At 36.2% G+C, this 19,360-nt stretch overlaps 1 protein-coding gene across 1 annotated transcript; it reads right to left on the bottom strand.

Moving 5' to 3' along the window:
- Nucleotides 1-2,657: 2,657 nt before the first annotated feature.
- Nucleotides 2,658-5,104, bottom strand: LOC149847707 (uncharacterized). The gene has a single exon (XM_090009322.1). The coding sequence runs from the start codon at nt 4,774-4,776 to the stop codon at nt 2,845-2,847; it is 1,932 nt and encodes a 643-aa protein (XP_089865448.1). The 5' UTR covers nt 4,777-5,104; the 3' UTR covers nt 2,658-2,844.
- Nucleotides 5,105-19,360: the final 14,256 nt, after the last annotated feature.

Raw genomic sequence — 19,360 nt, 5'->3', positions numbered from 1 at the left:
AAGAAGACTCAAAGGTTCGATTAATACATGGATTCGGGTATAGTTTGTGAAATTCTCAATTAAGACCCACAATTTTTTAAATGTAAAAATGATAAAAATATTATTTTATTGGGTATGGTCTGGGTCTGGTTCATGTAGTTCTTATCGGGGCAGGGTATGATTGCTCTTATAGTGGAACCAGTTAGACCCAAGTCTGAACCCGATACCATACCCAAAAATCGGGTCCAAGTCTGGTTCCACCTAGGTTCGTACCAAACCCAACCCTTTGACACCTCTAGTTTGAAGGCTAGAAAAATTCTTATAGAAAGAGAAAAGTTTGCTTATGATAAGTTTTGATATGATAACTTTTTCAAATGAAAAATTATTGCTTGTTGGTATAGAGAGAGAGGTGGGTCGAACACGTGGGTCTATCATACATGTCCATGGTCTCAAGCTAGCCGAGGGCATCAAGGACGGTGTTGCCTTTCTCTCGGCACAGAGCTTCCAATTTGCCACCTCCGCAGCCAAAACAAGGTCAACCACCTTGGCCGGCAGGACGCCCCGCCCGTCATACCCACCATCGTGACAAGATGTCCACCGACTGCCACCAATCTCAGGTTGAGATGCAGATGACGAATGCCTTCACGATGCTGTGGTCCTCATGAGGGAGCACAACTTCTTGAGGCTCATGTGCCGGCGGTGGCAAAAATCATCGGATTTTGGCAAGTGACGAATGAAAGATTTCCAACGACAAGGAGTTGCGAATGTTGGAATCCGGCGAGAAACTGTTGACGCCCTCAACGAGGATCGAGCCGCAAGAGAGAGAGAGAGAGAGAGAGAGAGAGAGATTTCAATCAAAAATTATATTTTTAGAAAAACTTTTTTTGAAAAATTCTCTGGTTTGGAATGGTTGGAAAAGCTGTATTAATTTTCTTTTACTTTCACTTTTCTTACTATTTTCTCACTTCCAAAGACGCCCTTAGAAAAATGTTGTCCCCTTCATAGAAAAAGAGATTCATTCCTTTGTTTGTAAGAGTATGTGACATGCTGATTCCTCAAAATGTCCTGAGAGTGGATGTAAATATTATGGTTCTGCCAAGCGACGAAATGGGGACAGACGGGGGAATTATGGAAGAACTTGAGCGACTTCTGGAAAAGTAACACAAACTTTACAGGTGGCAGCAGCAAAACAGAGCAACTTATTTTCAAATGACCAGACAGCCAGGCAACCTATTCCCTTTCTTTTCTGACGCCATCAAACATTGCAGCGGATTTATTATTTTTGCCCACAAAACCTTCCTTTGTTATAAAACCAACCTTGTTTCAGCTAAAGCAATGAATGAGAGCCCTCTCAAACACAAACAAGTAATACTAGAAAAGAGAAGGGAATGATAAGTGGGAAGTACTATTTTATTCTTTGAATTGCATTTGCAGTTATTCATGTCCATAGAATCGTGAATGATAATAAAGAAAGTACAGACAACTCGATAGTAAAGCAAGTTTTTTTTTTTAGTTTTTAGTTTTTTTTTTTACTCAGATAAACTGCTCCAGGGGGCAGAGACCTAGCTGTGCTGGCTCAGACTGCCATACTTACGGTCTCTGTCCATGTCAGCATAAGGGCTTACCCCTCGACCCCAGGGAGTCGCCAAGCTTCGGCTTATGCAAGGGATGAAGCTCATGGGATTTGAACCTAGACTGCTCTTCAAACGGTCTGGGCTCCATATTACGCCAAACCCCTTAGGTCGACTATAGTTAAGCAAGTTAACTATAGAGCTGTTAGTGCACGTCAGCTTGCGTGGGAAGTTGCAAGTTCAAAACCCAATGGTACCTTGTATAACCGGTGGGGGCATCCTAACCCCAGATTGCCTATAAAAACAAAAAAGTTAACGGAATTCCGTAGCTAACCATGAGATTGAAAAGACCTTTAAACATGTGAAAAAAAGTGTTAATATTTTACAACGCTTTCCTGCTAGACAAAGGTGCAAATCTTAGGAAGCATTTCTGCTTTGTCAAAAAATTAATGTTGACTAGTACAGATTTAGAGACCAAATCACTGATGATAACAACAAACAGACATCTAGCTTCTAATTTAGTGTAATTGAAAGAAGAAAATGGGGATATTTAAATAGGAAACTAATCATGGTGACATAAGTCCAATCTAATTGATTGCAAAATTTTGAAGCAAGATCGTATGTTACTTTACCTTCAAACAGTCAATCAAAGATCTTATCCAAACTAACTACAGTCAGTTAACCAACTACATCGTTATGAATGCGTACTGTGCCTTCAGTCAGCAAGGTTGATCACAACAAGAAAATTTGGGCAATTTGGGTTTTCCAACTGCTATAGGTATTGCAACATCTTCCGAAGCTAAAAAGAACTGGGACTAATTGGACTGGCATTCGTTGCACATATTACCAAACACATAAGAAAGTAGATACCACCATCAAATATAACACAGTACAGGAATTCAAGCTTGCTTAAGAATTTGATTAAAGGTGCATCTGTAAGATCTGATAATCTATTGGAATCAGCTCACAAGAAAGTTCTAAATATTCAGCAACTTAGGGATGAAAAACTCTAGAAACTAACAAACAAGCAGAACCCAAATTCCACTGGTCCAGTCTCCCAGTCATGCAACCCAAATTCTACAGATGCAAGGGTACCTGCTTCTTCTCGCATAACAAGTGATGATACCTCACAAGGGGAAAATAATTACAACAGAGTACTCAAAATTTTGGAAGTAATGTCAAGGAATAAGATGAAAACATGAATAAACAACCCTCGTAACAGCAAAAGGCTACACCCACAAAATTGTACAAGTTCAATACTTGTATTTACCCTCAAGAAACAAGCCTAACAAACCTACATTTGAACTGCTGCATGCTGCACTGTACTTCTCTTAACAACACCTCTAGTGCACAACTCATTCAATAATTTCAATGCTTCTTTGGCTTCACCCTCATGAGCAAGACCTTCAATCAGGATGGTATAAGTTGCTTCAGTCGGTATACACCCCTTAGAAACCATATAAGCAAGGACATCAATAGCACTAGCGGTTTTGTGAGCCTTGCACAGCCCCAGAATGAGAGAATTGTATGTAATAGCATTCGGTTTTATGTCTCCATCTTCCATCTCACTGAAAAACTTGATTGCTTCGTTTACCTTACCTTCGCGGCAAAGTCCAGCCACTAGCGACGAGTAAGTAATAACATCAGGATGAAGACCCTTTGCTAACATCTCTTCCAGAAGTTCTAAGGCTTGCTTAGTATCTCCAATCTTTGCAAGCCCATCAATAACAGTATTGTAAGTGATCAGCACAGGTGAACAACCTTTACTCCCCAATTCACGAAGAAAATCGACGGCAACATCAACTTTCCCATTCTTGCACAGCGCAGTCAACAAAGTGTTATAAGTAACTATGTCAGGATAACAACCTCTACTCACCATTATATCCAAGTACTCTATCGCTCGCTCCATCTTCTTCTCCTTGCAGAATCCATGAAGCAATGGATTGTAGCTTAGAGAATTGGGAGTGCACCCATACTCTGGCATCCTCTCCAAAATGTTTATAGCACGTCCAAGTAGACCTTTCCTACACAAGAAATTGATCAAAATGTTGAAGGTCACAACACTAGGACCACACCCCTTCTCAACCATATCAGCTAACAACTTCTCTGCATCCATCCATCGACCGGTGCTACACAGACTGCGGAGAATGATATTGTGAGTTATTACATTAGGATGACATCCATATGATCCCATGTTATTGAGAAATTTGATTGCTTCATTCAGCTGGCCTTCTTTGCAGATCCCATTGATGAGCACATTGTAAGTCACAACATCAGGTTTGCATCCCCTGCTTCTCATCTCATCCAAGAGCTTCATCGCTTGCTCGACTCCGCTCTCTTTGCAGGTAGCTTCAATCAGAATTGTGTATGTAATGACATCAGGAAAGCACTCCTTCTGCGACATATGATCAAGAACTTCCATCGCCTGCTTCAGTCTTCCCCGATCGCATAAGCTCCTCAGGATCGTATTATAGGTGACGACATCCGGGGCGCAACTCATTCGATCCAGGACCTTCAAAGCATTTTCCACCTCACCAGATTTGCAGTACCCACTAATCAAAATGTTGTATGTTATAACATCCGGAACAGCTCCCGAACTTTCGATGATCTCCATTACTTTAGTGGCTTTCTTAGTCTGCCCCATCTTACAAAACCCTCGAATCAAACTCGTGCAAGGAATGATATCCGGTATCTCCCCATTACCAGCCATATTCTCCAGAAAACTCAATGCCTCCACCAATTCACCATTCCTAACGAGGCGCCGAAGAATCTCATTCGACTCTGAATCGTCCAAACCGCTCCAAGAACCCGCCGAAACACTACCATTATGCAACATCTCATTCGGATTCTTCGAACCATTCAAAAATTTACCATTCGAAGAGTATTGCTGCTCTTCCCACCTAGCTACTCCATTGCCACCGAGCACCTCCGGCTTCAGAATCGCATCTACCAAATCCCTCTTATCCTTTCTACGGTTTCTCGCACGACCCTTCTCACTATACGTCGAAATTTTAAGGCGAAATGACCTCGAATTCGCGCGAACTCTCAGGGAACAGCCATTGCTCGAACTAGGCTTCGAAGCAACGCTACAAAATTGAACCCTACTAGTACCATGTCCATGACCATGAGAATAACCAAAATTAGAAGAACTCTGGTACCCAATAGAAGGAGACATGGGCAAGAGTAGCCCTCCATAACATTTCTCGGCGGGGAACACAGAACCCATGTTGGGTTTCCCCTCTTTTTCCTATTTACAGTCAGAAACTTGAGCAAAAAAACCCAGAAATCATATAAAAGAATAACTTGAGATGTCCAAAAGCAAATAAGAAGAGGGGAGATGAAAGGAGGGCGGTGCTTGGAGAAAGAGAGGGTTTCTTCAACTTCAATGAAACGCAAACGAGATACGAAGGACAGGGGAAGATAAAAGAGGAGGAGAAAAGGGAGATAAAGAAGAGAAGAGAGCGCACCGTTACGCTGGTAGGGTCGCAGAGTTCGACTGGGGAGGCCCGGGGGCCTTCTCTATCTGTGAGCGTAGAAGAGAGGGAGAGTCGCCCTCAAACGCAAAAGGGGTTAGACGCCCGTGAGGGAATATCCTCTGGATATGGGTGTCAGCGGGTCGGATATGATTCGATCCAGAACCGTAACTGATTCGATAAGATCCGGGTTTGGTATGAAAGAAGGAGGCCCGCCCGACTAAGAATTCAGGTGTCAATGGGTCGGGTTTGAACCGGATCCGACCAATACCAAACCTTGTAGGGTCAGGGTTTGTTGATAAATAAGAAGGCCAGGGTCCGATTAATATATGGATCCGGGTTTGGTTTGTGAAATTTCTTATCAAACCCGGGCCTGAGTTCTACTAAGATCCACAAATTTTCAATGTAAAAAGGATAAAAAAATATTATTTTACCGGGCATGGTCCGGTCTGGTTCATGTAATCCTTATAGGATCCGGGTATGGTTTCTCTTATGGTGAGTCCGATTGGACCTGAGTCCGGACCCAGAACCATAATCTCAAATCGGGTTTGGTTCTACCTTCAGAACCAAACCGATTGACTCCCCTACCTAGTATGGATCTAAATGATTAGAAATTTGGAATGGAAGTGGCCAATACCATGCTCGATCAGTCGGATGTTGGCTAAACGGATTCGAATTCAGATTTAGATTCGGATGGTGAAAATTTCATACCAGATCTGCTATTTAACATGTAAACGGATTTGGATATCCATCAAATTTGGATATTTGTTGGATTCGGTTGCAAAAAAACAAAACCATATACGCATCCGATTATAATGGGTTATGGTTTTGGCTTATCAAATGCAAGTAAATGGAATATAATTCGGTTGGATATTGAATAAAATAGGATTCATTGGCATACCTTTCTATAGGATAATATATGAATCCGGTATAGTTTATGAAATTTCATACCAGCCCATTCCAACCAAAGTTCCAATTAAGATATGCAATTGTTCAATGTAAAAATTATAAACAATATTAATTTACTGAGTATGGGCTGGCTCTGGTTTATCTGTACCTAATCGAACACCAGTCTGTTTTTACCCAAGATAGGTCTGGTAATACCATGGTCCAGATCTGGTACACCTCTATGTCGGATCTGGGTTTGGACCCACCCATTTATGCTGAAGGTCCAACCCGTTGACACCCTGTTTCTGGATAATATTTGCGAGACTCGAAATTGGGAAATCTCTACCCTTGTTACGGCAAGTTGTAATATTATAAAAAAGAAGACAAAAAAAAAACATTACAGTTATGAAGTCCTTAATCCCTACTAATGTTCAGTATTGGTGTGTATCGGCCTATACTTATAGGCAGAATTTTGATACGCTGCAGGCCTGAATCGGCTATTTTTTTAATAAATATAAAAAAATACTAAAAATACTTTTTAATATTATTTTAAAATTATTTTAATGGCTTTAACATGAGTCACGTTGTGACTGACATGTAATAATTTTTTATTATTTTTGGGCCAATATAGAACGATTAAGTTGAGTATCGGAATTGATCCATACAGCTGAATAGGTGGCCCAACGATTCAGGGCTGATACCAATACTGACGACATTGCTCCTTGCACCTAGCTTACATATATGATATATCACCGATATATAGAAAGCCCATATACTGACCAAAAAATATTTTCAGAATATCGCCCAATTTTACTATGTTTTCTGTTGTTGTTTTAGTAGTTTTTATGCCTTTGTTTATTATAGCTACTTTTATTTAAATATTTTGATGTGAATTATATATATTTAACTATTCTATATACAATAATTATCTTTAAAACAAGTAATAATTATTTCAGCATCATTTTTAACCATAGCCCCAAATATCGCATATATTTTGAAATCATCATGATATTTAAGAGAAATACAAATCAGCTGATATTGAAGTATATATATGTAAGACCCGCAAATTTTGAAGAATATTTGAATAAAATTTTAGCCTAAATATTGGTCCAATTCATTCGTAATTAATTGTTATTTACCTTATTTGAAAATTTATTGGCACATTTTTGGGTAAACAACAATTTCACAATTAATGATTATTTGCAATTAATTGAAAATTAATGATTAATTTATATTGTTATGAAGCTCGCAAATAAATGAATAATTTAAGAGATGATAAAATTTAATTCCATCCAATTATAAGCGAGATTTTGATAAAAAATCAAATTCTATAAGGTTTTAGAAACATATTTGGGTTTGGATCCTAATGGGGGATCTAAGAGAATCAACCCATATAAATTCAGGGTTGAAATGTCAAATTGGGGCACACTTGGACCCATTGAATCTAAAAATTATCTAGATATGGATAATTTTGAAGATCCAAGATGGCCAACCCAAATAAGATAGTTTTGAACCCAGTTCAATCAAGATCCACACTATTTAGATGATAGGGCTCTTAGATTTGGACCCAGTTCAAATAAATCTGCACTGATTGGATCCTTCACTTATTTGGATCCATTTGATAGACCCAATCCAAATTAACAATATCATTATATATATTTATTGATCCAAATTTGATGAGACCCAAATGGATCTCATCCCCATAACCCACATAGGTTGGATTTAAGTAGACCCAAATGAGTCTCAACCCACATGAGTTGGATCCAAGTGAACCCAAATGAGTCACACCCCATAACCCGTATGGATTAGGGTTGGATCCAAATGAACCCAACCCAAGTACCCATCACCTCTCACCTCCCTCATTTAAAATCCTCCCATCGAGGCCCCTACCTATTAAACCCCCTCCCTACTCCCTACTCCCTACTCCATATCCCTTCGCGCATGAGAAGGTTATAAATACCCTTTCATTTCACTCTCTTTCTCACTTCCTCCGGTCTTCTTGGCTCTCACTCCTATTACACACTCTCTCACTCATGCACCCACCTTCCTTGCATGCATAAAAGCCTCTCTCTCTCTCTCTCTCTCTCTCTCTCTCTCTCTCTCTCCTCTTTGTGCCAATCCACTGGAGTCCCCCCCCCTTCACAGTCGGCGACAATGCCTACCACCACCCTCAGGCCACCTGCTAGCCCATCACGCCTGTCTCCCTCTCCTCTTCGCCTGTTTTCGGCAGGCTTGCCGTCTGCCGCTTCTCCCCTCCCCCTTCCTCTGTGTAAGCCCAGTGGTCGAACGGCCACTGTCACCGGCGGGCTACTGTGACTCACAGTAGCCCGCCGGCCGCTTTCCCCTCTTTTCTCTGTTTTACAGCATGCCACCTGTTTGCCTCTTCTTCCTTTTTGTTTACTGCTGACAACATACCACTAGCACACTTGCTGGTCCAGCAGGTGGTCGGATGGCTCCACTCCTCTCGGTTTTAGCCAATAGGACGAGAAGGGCTGCCATTCCGGCGACCCTCCCTCCTTCCCTCTCAGTCAGGTGGAGTAAAGCCCAGCCTAAGCCAAGCTCCACCCAACCCAGCCGAGTGGCCCTAGGCTCTGTCGAGCGCCGAAGGAGCCACCTTCCTCCTTCGCTTGTATTTTTGCCAAATCGCCTAAGCTCCACCTCATGCACCATTGTCGCTATCAGACCTGCATCACGATGAGATACTGCACCCATACATTTTCGTACTTGCGACACAGAACTTGAAGGGAATACACTCGTCCTTGCTCATATTAGGATCATCGGCAAAGCGCGATCCACATCGCACCTTTCAGAGAAAAATCTCTAAGGGTATTTTTGAGATTTATTGCTTCTCATAAAATTGCATGCATTATGAGGCAGGTTTATGGTGACTTAGAGTATATGCGTGGACTTAGGTTGCTAGAAAAATAATCTTTTCGTGCTAGAAATTTTTGTACTTTCATGCCAGGTTCGTATAGTTATAAAAATATATATATATATATATATATATATATATATATATATATATATATATATATATATATATATATTTTCAAAAACTCGTTTGTGTTGCACTATTTACGAATAAAATATATATTTACAAATACATTGGATTTTCATGAGTAAAAAATATGCATGTATTTAGAAAGTTTCAAACATACACAGGTGAGTATTTTAAAATATTTTTCAAATACATATATGTATATGTTCAAGTTTTACGAGTATATTAATTCATGTATATTTCAGATTTTATGAACATGTATATATGAGTGTATTTCAAAAAATTTATGAATGTACGTATGTATGTGATCCAGGTTTTTTATTATGCATATTTCTGAATTATTACGTAATCATATTTATTTTAAGCCTGTGTATGAATAAAAAACCATATTTCAATGCATGAGTACAATTTTAAAATTTTGTGCTTATGAAATATGTTAACATGATGCTTATGCTTATAACATAGTGAATGATGAAATGCATATTGAATAATGTTCTTTTATGAAATCAAGAGAGGGTTTGAGCTCAAATGGATGGCTCTGGATCTTGTGTATGGTCAACTCGATCGATATGTGTTGGTGACCCAAAGTGATGGTTGATAACCTTGTAACTAATTAATTTAAAATCATACGTGATTCTGCCCTGTGAAAGTTATTGATCTTGTAAGTGATTAATTACGTTTAAGCTTGTATATCAAGAGACTTTAATAATGAAATATGTGCATGTTAATTCTCTTATGGCTTAATTACAATGAGAGGGTAAGTGGTACACTAGGTTTTGTGGGATTTTGATGAGCACGAAGGGTTGTTTTCCCAGCTACAAATATAGGGGATAACTACCACTAATGTCATGGGGTGATAGTGAGATTTTTTCAGTTGAAAGTAAGTTCTGATATATCAGGTTAGGGTGTTGGAGTCTCTTTTTCAACATAATTATTCATTACCCAGAACCGAAAAGATGAGCAAGGCTAGGGTAATAAGATACAAATTGATTGAATATACTCCTTGGGTCATGCTTCTAATTCATATATTGTTTCCATTGTACCCGTAGAGTAACATGAAAGAAAAATGAAAGTGTATTATGCATATAGTAAAGCATGTCATGCATCATATTGAAAGGAAAATATAAATAAAAAATTTGTAAGTTATTCGTTCTTAATGTGATTTTTTTGCTTGCACCAGTAACTCATGCATAAATTGAATGATCATGCATGAGTAAGATTATTGCATGTGATATTAAATTGTTATATTACAATTATTCATTTGCACTGATAATTTGCTTATTTAGATGAAAAGAATGTTATTCAATGTATGATTGTTTCTATACATAAATGTTTTGTTATTATATTCTTACTGGGGGCTTGTAGATATTGACCCTCCTACCAAATTTCAAGTATTTAATAGTCTGCTGGAGTGGTTGTGGAAAGTTGTGTCAGCGTCGAAAGCCAGTGATTTTCCTTTTTCAAGAACAAATTTTTAGATACATATTAGTACTATTTTTTTTAAAAACATTATGACAATGATTAAAATGCTCTGTTTACTAGATCTGAATCATTTTAGAAATGTTATCTTCATTAAAAATTATGTCTTACTGTTATTGTACGATTTGTAACCCACCTAAGCTTTTCAACCAAAGTTTAAAAGGTTTTCGCTGATATATATATAATAAGATTTCACATAATTTTTTGGGTTTAAAATCTCAGAGCGTTATAATATATCTCAATAATTTTAAAATATTAGCTATATTAAAATTATTGTGATAATAGCATGATATTTTAAAAAAAAATCTTATTTTATTTTTTAAAGAATATATTTTGTTGTTTTTTGTTCATTTTAAATTTAAAAACTTTTTTTATTATTTTATGTACAACTAAAACATTTTATTATTTATCTTTCAAATTTTTTATTTACATTTTTTTTATTTTTAACGAATCCGATATTTTTCTTGAAAAATAACTTTTTGAAGAGAATTGTTGAAAAAAAAACTGACAAAAAAATTACCTTGAATCATGTTTGTGGTTGTGCTTTTAATGTATTGCTAATTAATATTGATCCCGTAACTAGAATTTGGGTGAATCCAAAATGAACTATATTAAGGCAGTGTGTCGCAAAGTGTGCAATATGGTGTTTGGCATCCACTGCTAGTCTTACTCGTGGCCAGCAAATTGAAAAACCACCTCAAAATCTGGAGTTTTTTATTTTTATTTTTATTTTTATTTTTGATTAATCACTAAAAGCGATCGCATCTGGGCTTGAAGACCTGACCACGCAGGCTCAACTTGCCATACCTATGGTCGTCGGTTAGAGGCATAAAACATCGAGGCTAGGACTCTCACCCCAAGGCAAGAAAGTGTCGCTCGCAAGAATCAAACCCTGACTATCCACCTAATGGCCCAAGCTCCACCCCCACTACGTTGAACCCCCTCGGCTCTCATAATCTGGAGATTATTATAGCACGTGAACGTTGTGATGGGAGTCATGAGGCCTACATCAATTTGTTGGAGAGTGCAGGATGAGGTCAGAGGTGCCTTGGATGCCATTCATCCATGTGATGAACGACAATCCAAACACCATGGTTAGACAACGTTTAGGATGTGATATGACCACTACGAGTTTTTGGTGATGCCTTTTGGGCTAACCAATGCTCCGGCAATATTTATGGACCTAATGAACAAAAAATTTTAGTCATATTTAGACTTGTTTGTGATCGTATTAATCGATGACATATTGATCTATTTAGAAAGTGAGGAAGATCACAAAGAGCATTGATGTGAGTTTTAGGGAAATGATTTTTAAAATAATATTTTTAATGAAAACTAAGTGAAAGTCAGACACCAAATAATAAAAACCGGTTTGCATGAGTGGTGGAGTCCGGGTCTATCTCAGGGAACGGGAAATACTCGTATTCAAACACACAACTACGCTACTCTTTATTGCCAAAATAAAAAAAAAGAATTAATTAAATAAATAAATCACTAAAGAGTATTGTCCTACGCAGAGGGATTAAACAAAAATAAATAAATAGTTTTATTACAGACCCAATTAATAAAATAAAATAAAACCCTAAAAAAGAAAATGAAAGGCTTCAGTGCTTCGAGTCTTCTTGTCCCTTCTTGAGGTAATGTATGCTTTCTTGAACTGTTGCTTTTATGAGGACTCCCTGAAGGCACTTCTGAGGGCCTGATGGGACCTCAAAGGGTACTTTTAGGGTATGAAAAAGGCTCTACCGCACTTTCCAACGCTTCCCTGCAAGAATAAAAAATACAAAACGCAGTAAAACGAAGAAAACTAAACTAATTTTAAACTTAAAAATCAGCAAAAACAAGAATCAAACTACTATTCTAACAGACCACTATGCACTAAAAGAAGAAATAGTGTAACTACTTATAACATGAAATAAATTTAGAAACTAAAATACAACTATTGACAACTTAACTAATTTAAAACAACTAAATCAAGAACAACTGAAGTGAAACACTAAGGAAAATTAATACCCCTAATTAGACTACGACTACTTCTGAATCACGACAACTGAAATTAATTATTAAAACCTATAACTAATGAAATCAAATATGGCTAATAAATTCAACGTCTAATGCTATGACTAAGACAAATGACATTCTAATGAAATCATGGCTAATATAATAACTAAAACAATTAACATCAATTGCTGGATCAAATAAATAAATCAAATAACTAACAAAGATTAACTAAAACAAATAATTAATGTTTAATGTCACCACAATATTGAAATAACCTAACGTCTAATACAAATAAACTAAATAAGCAATGCAATGAATAGCTACTGCAAATGAAATAAATAAGAAAAACAAAACAAACAATGACTATGTTAAATAGAAAATGTTGATGCCAACCTATATGATAATGTTATTTACTAACCTATTAAAATTCATTAACCTAACTATTAACCTACAGCTATTCTAACTAATAAATCACACTGCTAACTAATATATCACACAAAAATTCTAAACATTAACTATTAGATACCTCTGTTACTTACCTATATGCTGAACCGACTGGACCTTATCATTTGCTGAGTACGTAAATCTATTAATTATCACTACATTACGTAAGACACCATGCCTTAATTAACTAGTAAATAAAAATTCAACTATCTATTTAATTTGACAAACATGCTAACCTAAATAATAGAAATCATAACACTTAAACGTTGCAGGTTCAACCACGGTTCAACATCTATTACACTGAACTGTGTTTTATGTTGCTGATGGAGGATGCCAAGTATTGCCGCGTGAGTTGAAATTCTTTGTTACGATTTAGCCAAAGATGAACAACACAACTTGCTGATCACCCGAATCAAATTTTAACAATCAAGCGAAACAAGGTAAAATTTTGTGATCTTAAATCTGCTCCTTCAGGCTACATGTGTTCCTCTAAAATATTGGGCATTCTATCAGATCAAACAACCATGCGTGAATATTTCATTCACGCAAGTTCCTTGCACGCCCACAGCAGGATGCTGAAAAATATTATTCTCTATTGATTAAACTTGAACTAAAAACACACAAACTACTGCTTACAATTTATATAAGCTATTCTAGAATGCAAGAACACTGTAAATAAAATCCAGATTACACTAGATGCAATGAAGATGCAAAAATCAAAGACAATGCATCCCATGATATGATTCTAAGCTACAGAGATGGGAGAGAAAGAAACAAACCTGACGATCCGCTTTCGATGAAAGGGTTGAGAGGAGAAGATTGTTGATCCAGCTGCATACACGTTGCTCTGATGAAGAAGAATAAGTTGTCGATGACGAAAATGTTCAAAGCTTGAAGAAAAAGAGGAAGAAAAAGAAGAAGAGGAGAACAAGGAGATAAAGAAATAAGCAAAAGTGATAGGAGAAGCAAGAGAGAGAGAGAAGAGGAAGGCAAGAAGGAGGGGAAGCAAAAGGGCTGCTGGAAAAACATGTTTCTAGCCCTTGATATGACTATTTATATTAGAACATTAGGTTAAAACACATTTTTCAAAACAAGTCTGATAATTTTTCAATAATTTCCAAAAGGGGCTTTTGAAAAACGTGTTTCATAAAACCAAACTTCCTAAACTAACTAGGACTCCAACTTGAACTTTTCTAAACTAATTAAAACACTAATTAAAAATTCCTAAATTAAATAAAACACTAAAAAATGCAGGGTAAGCTTAGAAATACGCGATTTTTTTATAAATTTGATTTCAATACAGTTTCTCAAAACTAACGATAAAAATAGGTTTTTAAAGTGATTTTAACATGGATCATGCATAAATAAAGATGAATAAAATGCCAAATGTATGCATGATCAAGCATCTAAGGATTGTTTTGGAAACACTTAGAAGGCATTCATTGTATGCAAAAATTTTAAGTGTGAATTTTGATTGGAGCGGGTCATATTTTTGGGACATGTGATCTCAAAAGATGGAGTGTCAGTAGATTCTGCTAAGGTGATTTTATACTAATGAAATATGTTTTGAAGAAGTAAATTTGAGTTTTATATTCAATTGAATAAAAATTTATGTTTTTTTGTTAAAAATTTTTATTAGGTGGAAGCGATTTTGGATTGGAAGCAACCGAAGAATGTTTCAGATATTTATAGTTTTCTGGACTTCTCAAAGATAGCAACCCTGATGACTAAACTTCTTCGTAAAGTGATTAAATTTGTATGGACTCAATAGTGCAAGGAAAGTTTTCAAAAGCCGAAGAAGAGGCTTACTTTAGCCCCAGTGCTCACGTTACCGTTAGGCCATGGAGGATTTATGGTTTAGAGTGAGGCTTCAGGTACAAGACTTGGTTGTGTTTTGATGCAACATGACAAGGTAATCACTTATGGTTCTCGTTAGCTGAAAGTGCATGTGCAAAATTACCCTACGCATGATTTAGAGTTAGCAATTGTGGTATTTGCAATTAAAGTATGGCAGCATTATCTGTACAAAGAGCAATTCAAAGTTTTCTCTGACCACAAGAGTCTCAAATATATTTTCTCGCAGAAGGTTTGATAAATTTGTAACCCGCCCAATCTCTTGATCTGATTTTGTTTGTAAATGATTTTTATTGTAATTTAAAAAAAATCTCATGATTTTAGGGTTGGAGTTTTCGGACATTACTGATTGTGTAGTCTGAAAATGGTAGCATCAGATGATTCAGGATAAGAATTTGGGTTTATTTATGACCCTTTAGATAAGAACAAGGTTTAATGCAACTATTGTGGTAAAAGAATAAGCGGTGGCATTACTAGATTAAAAGAACACATAGCAAGAAAAAAAGGAGTTGTTTCTAGCCGTAAGGATGCGGATGAAAATGAAATACATCAAATAAAAGAAATGCTTGGACTTATTGGAATAAGAAAAGAAAGAATCTAATTCATAAAGAGAAAGTCTAACATTTTCTAGTGATGGAGATTATGATGTTAATGATAGTGATGAAGTTGATGAAATACAAAATGCAGCCCAAGACAAGGGAAAGGCTCCTATGAATTGAGTGAGTAGTAATAGTAAAGTTTGACAAACTAGCCAAAAAAATGTCATTGCATCATTTTTTGCTTCAAGAACAAATTTTGGCTCCCAACCTGACATTTGTTATGCTATGGCTTCAAATAAACAAGTAGAAGCAAATTTATGTGTTGCTCGTTTTATCTATGAGAATGCAATTGCTTTTAATGTTGCAAATTCATTTTCCTTTCAAGCTATGGCAGATGCTATAACTAATATTGGTTCAGGTTATAAAATGTCATTGTATCATTACTTATGTTGTCGTTTCTTGCAATTAAGTATAACAAAGGTTAAAATCTTTTGTGATCAATTCAAGCAAGATTGGAAGCAATTTGAGTGCACAATTATGGCTGATGGGTGGACTGATGTTACAAGAAGGTCACTTATTAATTTTTTAGCTTATTGTCCTAAAGAACTACATTTCTTGATTCTATGGATGCAATAAAGATAGTTACGACTGTTGAAAATTTATTTGTGTTATTTAAAAAAAATAGTATAAAAAATTAGGCCAAAAAATATTATATAATTTGTCACAAATAACGTTGCTAATTACAAATCAACTTAGAAGATGTTGAAACATCATTACAAAATATTTTTTTGGTCTCCTTGTGCTGCTCATTGTAGTAACCTAATGTTACATGATATTGGAAATATAAAGGAGGTTAATTTGCTATTAAAAGATGCAAATCGGTTGACAAAATTTATTTACAATCACAAAGGGGTTTTACACTTGATTAAGAAGCCTACAAAGAAGAAAAATTTTAATCTGACCTACTAAAACATGATTTACTACTCATTTTCTCACATTGCATAGTATTCTTGAACAAAGGAAAGGGTTGATGCAAATGTTTGCTTCTCTTAAATGGCTAAATTCAAAATACTCCACTACAATTGGAGAAGAATTGAAGGCTATGGTTTTGACTAATTCATTTTGGGAGATCATAGATATTTGTGAGCCTCTTGTATGTGTTGCACTTGGTTGCGACCATCCATGTGTTATATTTATGATGTTATGTTGAAGGCTAGGACCAAAATTGCACGTGTTGTGTTGATAAAAAGAAATTTTGCAAATATTGTAAAGAAAATAGATGAAAGGTGGAAGTCACAACTTTATTTTCCCCTTTATGCTGCAGGGATCCATTTGAATCCTAACAAGTTTTATGATAAAAAATATGGATTGCCTATAGAAGTGAGATCTGAACTTCTTGATTGCTTGAGAGATTGGCACCATATTCGCAGTTACATGATAAGATCAGTGGAAAGCTATATATGTATGAGGGGGCAGAGTCAGATTTTGAAAAGGAAACAACAAAGCATAAACTGATATAAAATGTCTCCAGGAATTTCATTTTAGCAATCACTCATTTATTATAAAATTTATTACATAATATTTTAATTTATTTGACATGGATATCTTTTTTGTGTATAATTGAATGGTGGACACAGTTTGGTAGGGGGATAGATTCTTTAATACCTCTACAACAATTTGCAATTTGAATATTTAGCCAAACATGTAGCTCTTCTAGTTATGAAAGGAATTAGAGTGTATTTGAGCATATATATGAAAAGAAAGGAATAGCTTGAGCACTCGAGACTCAATGATCTTATGTTCGTCTATTACAATTTGAAGCTCATAGAAAGGTTACTTTTTAATGATTTTGGTATATTATCAATTATAATTATTGGAGTATTATATTAATTTTTTTTGTAGCCAAGCAATGATAATGAAACGTAGAAGGGTTTGGTTTTACTTCGATCCCATAAGTATGGAAGCTATGGATGTGACTGAAGAATGGGTTGTTGAAGGAGTGTTAACTAAGGAACATGTCACTTGGCTTGAGTTGGTTGATGGTGGGGATGAGGTTGATGAAGTTCAACCTTATATTGGTAAAGGTATAAATTTGTCATGTAACTTAGTATGATATGTTATATAATATATAACGATCATTGATTGGTTTTCTTTATCTTTCATATCACATAAAACTATAATAAAATTGTGTATTTTGTAGAATTGTGTGTTAATGATGGACCTTTTGCGGAGCTGAGTACTCTTGAGTTGGTGAATAATCTTGAAGGCCAATCTAATGTTTATGTACCAAGCTCTGGTGATGTCCAAGACAATGATAATATGCAATGGAATATAAGGTAGATCTAAGCACAAATTGGTTTGACATGAATGCAATATATGATCCTATTACAACATATGATTGTTTAATTTGTACTACAGAACTTTTATGTTATGTAATATGGTATTCTATCTTTTGCATAACATGAACATTTAGTAGATGCAAAAGTGCAAAACATGTTTTATTTATAATCTTTTAATTATGTTGAACTTTACGATTCTTGGAATAATATCAAGAATGCAAACTAGTTTGTTTGAAGTGATGAATGTGTGGTGCCTGACATAATTTGAACATTATTGTCAACTAGTAATATCAGTACTTTGTGGTTGATTTTTGTGAGACCTTTGTTTTATCTTTTAGAGTGTCTTCTACACTTGTTATTATGATGTGCTCTAACTTTATATTATTGTGTTTTGCAACTCCAAACTATGTTTATTTTATTTTATTGTCATGTGCTCTTGATTTTTTTGATTTTTTGATTTTAAATTTTTATATTATTTTTTGTTTTTTATAGTTTTATATTTTTATATTTTTATTAAAAATAATAATTTTAAATAGATCTATACCAAATGATACAGATCTGATACGATTTGGGCATTTTATGAAAAAAATGATACAAGTTTGATTATGATACTAACAACATTGGTCCAAACTTGTAAGGGATAGAACACAGGCAACCTAGGGTTACCTAGGGGCATGGACCTAGGGGCATGGCATAGGGTTTGGTACAAGTGCTGGGGTTCAGGAAGTCAACTGGGTCATTAGATGGGCTGATGATCTCAAGCATACTAAACAATGTGCACTGCAGAGTGGTCGAGGTGTGTTTGGGTTTCAAGATTCTGAAAAAGAATTATGACTTGGTTAAGGTTGCAACTAGAATCAGGCATAAAGTAAAAGGTCTAGGGACTGATAAAATACCTAGATAAGTTTAGAGAGGTTGATCAACAAAACCATAGCTGACAGGACTCCCGTACAATATTTCAAGTAAGGGTAACTCAATATGAAATATGGGGTTTGCGAAGGGCTTGGGCCCTTTGATGATTCTGGACCACCAACAAGGGACATGTCAGACATGCACTCGAGGAAGAGAGCGATGTTAGGGGGTGGGGACGTCTGGAGAAGAGGGAGACGTCAAGGGGGTAGGGATGTCTGGGAGAGAGAAAAGAGAGAAGGAAGGGTAAGAGAGAAAAACAAATCTACGAAAAAATCAATATTATTTAATAACTCTCAAAGTGCTTCCCAACCCTCTTTTATAGAATGGATATCTGGCCTAACTACTCAAGAAGACAACCAAGAACAAGAAACAAAAAACTGGGTAAGAAAGAGACCTACACTAATCATAACTCCTTAACTACCAAGAAACAAAATTAAAGAAATCCTAAAAAAATAACAACTAACTAATTTAATTGGATAGGGTTCACAGAAATAGGGGGACGTCCCCTGAGACTTCTCAATTTATGCCCTCATGAGGCCCATTTGGCGACTCAGCTTGCTCCTCATGGTGACATGTGGCAGGCTTCTCGTCTCCTTATGAAATAGCCACGTCAGCTATTTGGGTCCCACCTGGGCCTGCAGAACCCTCTTTACCTGTTGGGTAGGTTGTGTGGATCCTGTGACCTAGATCTAGATCTTTTGTTGAAAGTAGGCTCGTAACAGTCTGAACACATGTCCAATCGAACCCACCATAAGAAACCATATCGGATCCTATAAGGATTACATGAACTAGACCCATACCATACTCGGTAAAATAATATTTGTTATCCCTTTTACATTAAAATTTTGCAGATATTAATCAAAATTGAAGACGAGATTGGGTC

The sequence above is a fragment of the Nuphar pumila genome, chromosome 1, assembly GCF_984573655.1.
Source record: "Nuphar pumila chromosome 1, dmNupPumi1.hap1.1, whole genome shotgun sequence".
Classification (NCBI taxonomy): domain Eukaryota; kingdom Viridiplantae; phylum Streptophyta; class Magnoliopsida; order Nymphaeales; family Nymphaeaceae; genus Nuphar; species Nuphar pumila.
The sequence above is the reverse complement of the archived record's forward strand: the minus strand, read 5'-3'. Positions and strand labels throughout refer to the sequence as shown.